The 6753-nt window shown below is 40.0% G+C and overlaps 1 protein-coding gene across 6 annotated transcripts in view; it reads left to right on the top strand.

The window, feature by feature from the left end:
• The window catches only part of NVL (nuclear VCP like), a 95595-nt gene that overhangs the window by 50042 nt on the left and 38800 nt on the right, over positions 1-6753 (top strand). For all 6 annotated transcript variants that reach the window (XR_005199803.1, XM_017526396.2, XM_017526395.2 and 3 more), the window contains 2 exons: positions 298-417; positions 5784-5883. Coding sequence is in view for 5 of the 6 variants with exons in the window: in XM_017526396.2 (XP_017381885.1) it covers positions 298-417; positions 5784-5883 (220 nt within the window). In the remaining variant the exon portion in view is untranslated. The remainder of the gene's footprint in view (positions 1-297; positions 418-5783; positions 5884-6753) is intronic.

Raw genomic sequence — 6753 nt, 5'->3', positions numbered from 1 at the left:
TTAGCTAGAGAAGACCTTACATTTCACTTAAGTCTTTATTTTATGCATAAGGAAATTTATGAATAAGGAAATTGGCTTAAATAGTAGCCAATTTTATTAAGTTGAACTATATGCAGTTGGCTATTACAGGTCAAAAATGGTTAAATATCAGCAATTCTATATAGTTTATACTGATACTTTTTGGACTTTAACACAGAAAACTAATTTTATGTCACTTAAAACTAGTTTTACTATCATTTGACCCAAACCCCAAATTTTGAAGTGTTGACATTTTACGTACTTCCTATGTATGTTTAGTACGTTGGTGAGAGTGAACGTGCTGTGCGACAAATTTTTCAACGAGCCAAGAACTCAGCACCCTGTGTGATATTCTTTGATGAGGTGGATGCTTTATGTCCTCGAAGATCAGATCGAGAGGTAAGTATCATGGATTAGTGGTTTACAGATTCTTTTAGCACAATAAACCTTTTCTAAGTTCCAAGCCAGGTATTTCTTGCATCCCTTGGGAACACTGAGACGCTTAATGAAGACACCTGGTAATTTGAAATCACAGCTTAGAAATAGCAGTTGTATTCTGTATCTGCCTCTGCATCCATTTTTTCCCTGTATATTATTTTGGTTGCACAATCTGTAGGTCATCCTAATTTACACAAATGAGTAGGTGAGTATGGAAATGATTAGTTTTAAATAGCTTGCCGTATTTATAATCTTGTAATCCTACAATATTCTTGAGTTAAATGGGTTCGTGAGACAAGAAAAAATACAATTTAAGACATCGTGCACTCAAAATAGGGTCAGGTTATTGACGTTAAGACCCAATACCTTTTCTGTTAAAGTGAGGACATTAAAATGAAGGAGATAAAAAAAAGAGCCAACACCCATTAAGATATAAAATTGATCTGCCTTGAATACCACTTGAGTCAGCCACACTGAGTCACAGTCCTTAGAGATTTCAGTACAGAGTACCAGAAACAGTTGTTATTAGGAGTTCCATTATATAAGAATTTGAAGCTTAGTGAAACATAACGTGAACTCTGTGTGTGTGTGTGTGTGTGTGTGTGTGTGTGTGTGTGTGTGTATAAACCTTTTTGAAGGAGGCAGCAACTATTGTTTTATAAGTACATTTCTTGTAAGATGACTGAGAGAGTGGTTACCTTTCTGAAACCTAGGAAATAAATCATTTGTGATTTACTTTCAAATAGGTGTGTGTGTGTGCGCACGCGTGCGTGCGTGTGTTTTCTTAGGTCTTAAAACATTTATTACCTGCCTCATTTTGCTAAAAATCTCCAAAAATATTCAAAAGTCACAAAAACAAAAGCTGACTGACATAAATAAATAAATAAATGTGCCTCGCATTATTGTGGTTTTGTTTCCTTGTCCAGTAGTTATTGATACCATCACAGAAAATTCTTATTATAGGCTTATCTTTGATAGTGATGTCAGTGACTGAGTCACAGACCCTTCCCAGGTTCCCCAGTCATATTCCAAAGTCTGCTGTGGGCTGTAGAGCAAAACACGGCACTTTGATATCTGTTTAGGGCACAACATGCTCTGGATTTTATTCCTTTCCTTTTTATTCCTGTCTCTTCTGCCATGAATAAACCCTTTATTTGTCCACAGCCCCTTCATTGGTTTGCAGCTCTCTACTGTCAGCTGATAAATCTAAATTTGGAGAGGTTCATTGTCAACTGTTGCCCTCAAAGAAGTTTATAGCCGTATGAAGTACATGTCTCACTTCTGGTTTATCTCTCCCTCTTTTTTTTTTTTTTTTTTTAAGGAATAAAGAATGGCTGCTCCATAGGCAGAGCAGCCTTATCTGTTTCTTGGATGTCAGCCGTCATACCTTTTTTTTTTTTTTTTTTTTTTTTGAGTTTTTTTTTTTTTTTTTTTTTTTTTTTTTTTTTTTTTTTTTTTTTTTTAATTGAGACAGAATCTTGCTCTGTCATCCAGGCTAGAGTGCAGTGGTGCTGTCTCAGCTCACTGCAACCTCTGCCCCCCAGGTTCAAGCAATTTTCCTGCCTCAGCCTCTTGAGTAGCTGAGATTACAGGCTCCTGTCACCACGCCCGGCTAATATTTGTATTTTCAGTACAAATGGGGTTTCACCATGTTGCCAGGCTAGTCTTGAACTCCTGGTCTCATGTGATCCACTGGCCTTGGCCTCCCAAAGTGCTGGGATTACACGCTTGAGCTGTCATGCCTACCCTATTGCCATACATTTCTATACTCTGATATATATGGTTTTCTTTTCTTTTCTTTTCTTTTCTTTTCTTTTCTTTTCTTTTCTTTTCTTTTTCTTTCTTGAGACAGAGTCTTGCTCTGCCTCCCAGGTTCAAATGATTCTCCTGTCTCAGTCTTCCAAGTAGGTGGGACTACAGGCGTTTGCCACCATACCTGGCTAATTTTGTATTTTAGTAGAGACGGGGCTTCACCGTGTTGGCTAGGCTGATCTCGAACTCCTGACCTCAGGTGATCCATCCACCTCGGCCTCCCAAAGTTCTGGGATTACAGGCGTGAGCCACTCTGCCCGGCTATGGTTTGGTTTAATAACATTTTCACCTAAAGCAGATTCTTTTTTTTTTTTTTTGCCTGTACCTCGCCGGCCCTGGGACAGGCACGGCCACCCGCTGCCCATCTCCTGGGCCGCCGAGGACTGTTCTACCCCTCCGTTCTGGCCACCAGAAGCAGAGGAGCTCAGGGCAGGCAAAGCTCGAGGGGACCTAAAGCAAATTCTAAATTTTATTTACATTTGTTTTTATTTATTTATTTGTTTATTTTTGAAATAGTCTCACTCTGTCACCCAGGCTGGAGTGCAGTGGCGTGATCTCTGTTCTCTACAGCCTCTGCCTCTGGGTTCAAGCAATTCCCATGCCTCAGCCCCTTGAGTAGCTGGGACTACAGGCTCGCGTCACCACACCCAGCTGATTTTTTGTATCTTTTTTTAGTAGAGACAGGGTGTCACCATGTTGGAAAGGCTAGTCTTGAACTTCTAACCTCAGGTGATCCTCCTGCCTCAGCCTTCCAAAGTGCTAGGATTACAGGTATGAGCCACCACGCCTCGCCTCTAAAAACATTTTAAATATGAATGTATTCTGTTTTAATTACACTAGTTATACATGAATACATGCTTGTGAAAAATTCAAATAAAGCACATATATAAAGAGAGTAAATTTCTTTGCAATCTCGTCCATATTACTCTTCTTGGAGGTTATTATGAGACTGCCGATAGTTTATCATTTAGTATGTATCATTCTAGAACTTATTCCACGAACATAAAAACATGTATAGTTTACACTTCTGTTTTGTTGTTGCTGCTGTTGTTTGAGACAGGATCTTACCCTGTCACCCAGGCTGGAGTGCAGTGGTGTGATTGTAGCCCACTGCCTGATGCCTTGAGCTCCTGGGCTCAAGCAGTGATCCCTCCTCAGCTGCCTGAGTAGCTAGGAGTGCAGGTGTGTTATCACCACACCTAGCTAAGTTTTTGTTTTTAGAGACGGGATCTTACTTTGTTGCCCAGGCTTGTCTTGAACGTCTGTCCTCAATTGATCCACCTGCCTCAGCCTCCTAAAGTGCTGGGATTGCACCACGCCTGGACCTAGGCTTTTGTTTTTTTATTAAAATGTAGTCATTCTGTCTTGATGACTTTCTCATGTATGTAATAACTTAAAACAATATATTGTATAATCCTCAGTCTGGATACAGCAGAGTTTACTTAGTAATTCTCCTGTTTTGGATGTTTAGATTGTTTCCAGTTGATTCTCTTACAAACAGAACTCTACTGATCTTGTGTCACGTATTTGTATGCACCTGTGGTGGGACTATGTGAGATATAATTTTGGAAGTGGAAACCAGGATTGAAGATTGATATATATTAGATTTTGAAAGATAATGCTATATCATCCTTCACAAAAACTATCAGTTACATGTGCCCACCAACAATTTGTGAAAATAACCATTTCCTATCAACAATGGATTTTACCCATCTTTTTATTTTTTGTCAGTTTTATTAGCAAATCATATTACATTTTAATATACATATCCCTGATTACCATGAGGTTGACTGTCTTCAGTAATTTGAAATTATATTTTTGAGTATGGATTACAATTCTGTTAGTATTATGTTCCCAAGGAGTGATAATAAGGGACACCAAATATTTTTTATCTGGAGAAATCAGTAGAGTAAGCTGGGCATGGTAGCTCATACCTATAATCCCAGCAGTTTGGGCAGCCAATGTGGGCGGATTGCTTGAGTCCAGGAGTTCAAGACCAGTGAGTAACATGGTGAAACCCTGTCTCTACCAAAAAAATAATAATAATAATAATAATAATAATGATACAAAAATTAGCCAGGTGTGCTGGCCCATACCGGTAGTCCCAGCCACTTTGGAGACTGAGGAAGTAGGATTGTTTGAGCCTGGGAGGTAGAGGTTGCAGTGAGCCAAGATTTCACCACTGCACTTCCAGCCTAGGTAACAGAACGAGACCATTGTGTCAAAAAAGAAAAAAAGAAAAAAAGAAAAGAAAGAAAAGGAAATCAATGAGGTAAGCCCATTATAACCTCTGTACATAAAACTTATGCTGAAGAAAAGCAATTAATGACCAAAAACACAACACCACTTTTCTCATTTTCTTCATTTAAAACGTTATTGTTTCTATATCTGAGTGGTTTATCCTCTAGTTACCAATTCCCTGAATCTCTCCTTTCCCTTCAATATTGCTGAGGTAGCTGTACTTGGTATTATTTGCTTCAAGGAAAAGAGAAAATGCCTCAGTGTTCCAGATACTTTTGTATGTAGTGCACTAAAAAGATCTAGAACACCTGGCTGGTCTGATGGTGGTGGCTTATCAGAACTTATTAACATTAGTGTCATCCAGGTGTGGTGGCACAAGCCTATAATCCTAGCACTTTGGGAGGCCGAGGCAGAAGGATTGCTTGAGCTCAGGAGTTTAAGACTAGCCTGGGCAATATAGCAAGAGGATCTCTAGAAAAAATATGAAAATTAGCCGAGCATGGTGGCATGTACCAGTAGTCCCAGCCTACTCAGGAGGCTGAGGTGGGAGAATTGCTTGAGCCCAGGAGGTCAATGCTGTAGTGGGCTGAGATCATACCACTGCATTCCAGCCTGGGCTACACAGTAAAACCCTGCCTCAAAAAAAAAAAAAAAAGTCTCGCCAAAGTTGATATACAAACCCCCACTGTTAAATTTGACTGGCTTTAAAAATAAAGTGAGATCTAGAATACGTGATATACTAGGAAATTTGGGTTTCAAAAGCTTAGTGTAGGTGGGGTGCAGTGGCTCACACCTATAATCCTAGCACTTTGGACTGCTGAGGCAGGAGGATTGCTTGAGGCCAGGAGTTCAAGACCAGCCTGGGCAGCATAACAAGACCCTGTCTCTACCAAAAAAAAACAAAAGCTAGCTGTAGATTTGCCCCAAAGGAAGTTTATTGTGACAGCTAGATCTTTGAGTAACTCAAAAACATCAGTCCTTGGGATCCACTTGGCCTGATGTTGAGTTTCATCTCTTCCTTTTTCTAGTGGTGAGAACTTGAACAATAACCCCTCTAAGCCTCAGTTTCCTCATTTAGACTGTGGATAATAATAGGATTTCTGGGAAGGTCCACATGAGAACACATTTTGCATGGTGTCTGCATATAGTGACTCCTCAGAAAATAATCATTGTTATCTCTTTTGAGTTGGCAAATGTATTATTTTTATGGGGAAGAAATTTTTTTTTTTTTCTTTGTATTGAGAGCTGATGGAACCAGATATATTTCTTTTTAGACAGGGGCAAGTGTCCGAGTGGTGAATCAGCTACTTACAGAGATGGATGGTCTGGAAACACGCCAGCAGGTTTTTATTATGGCAGCCACTAACAGGCCAGGTAAGAAATAAAAATATAACACAGATGAATCTAGAAACTTGCAGCATTTCCATATAAGAGATTCAGATAATTAAAAATAAAAACTTTGAGCATTTATAAACAATATAATTCACATGCATCCTAGGAAAGGAAGATTAAATTTGAGCAATCCCTTTTTGGTTCTCTGAAAGGAAACTTTATAGGTTGAAATAAACACTTAGAAAGCTTTTGCATAGGACCGGGCATGGTAGCTCACAGCTGTAATCCCAGCACTTTGGGAGGCTGAGGCCGGCGGATCACAAGGTCAGGAGTTCAAGACCAGCCTAGCCAAGATGGTGAAACCCCGTCTCTACTAAAAAATACAAAAAAGTAGGCAGGCATGGTGGCAGGTACCTGTAATCCTAGCTACTCAGGAGGCTGAGGCAGAGAATACCCAGGAGACAGAAGTTGCAGTGAGCCGAGATCATGCCACTGTACTCCATCCTGGGCAATAGAGTGAGACTCCCTCTAAAAAAATTAAAAATTAAAAAAAAAAAAAAGTTTTGCATAAGCTATGGTAAAAAGCATAGTATTACTACTTGGATCCCATGAGATTGCTTTTCTGTGTTGGTACTTAGAAAACTCTTTTTGGGCTGGGCGCAGTGGCTCACGCCTGTAATCTAAACACTGGGAAGCTGAGGTGGGTGGATCACTAGAGGTCAGAAGTTTGAGACTAGCCTGGCCAATATGGTGAAACCCTGTCTCTACTAAAAGTACAAAAAGTAGCCGGGCGTAGTGGCACATGCCTGTAATCCCAGCTACTTGGGAGGCTGAGGCAGGAGAATTGCCTGAACCCAGGAGGTGGAGGTTGCAGTAAGCCAAGATTGCGCCATTGCACTCCAGCCTAGGTGA

This window comes from Cebus imitator, unplaced genomic scaffold, assembly GCF_001604975.1.
Source record: "Cebus imitator isolate Cc_AM_T3 unplaced genomic scaffold, Cebus_imitator-1.0 Scaffold42, whole genome shotgun sequence".
In the NCBI taxonomy this organism is placed as follows: domain Eukaryota; kingdom Metazoa; phylum Chordata; class Mammalia; order Primates; family Cebidae; genus Cebus; species Cebus imitator.
Note: the sequence above shows the minus strand (reverse complement) of the source record. Positions and strands in the feature narration are given on the sequence as shown.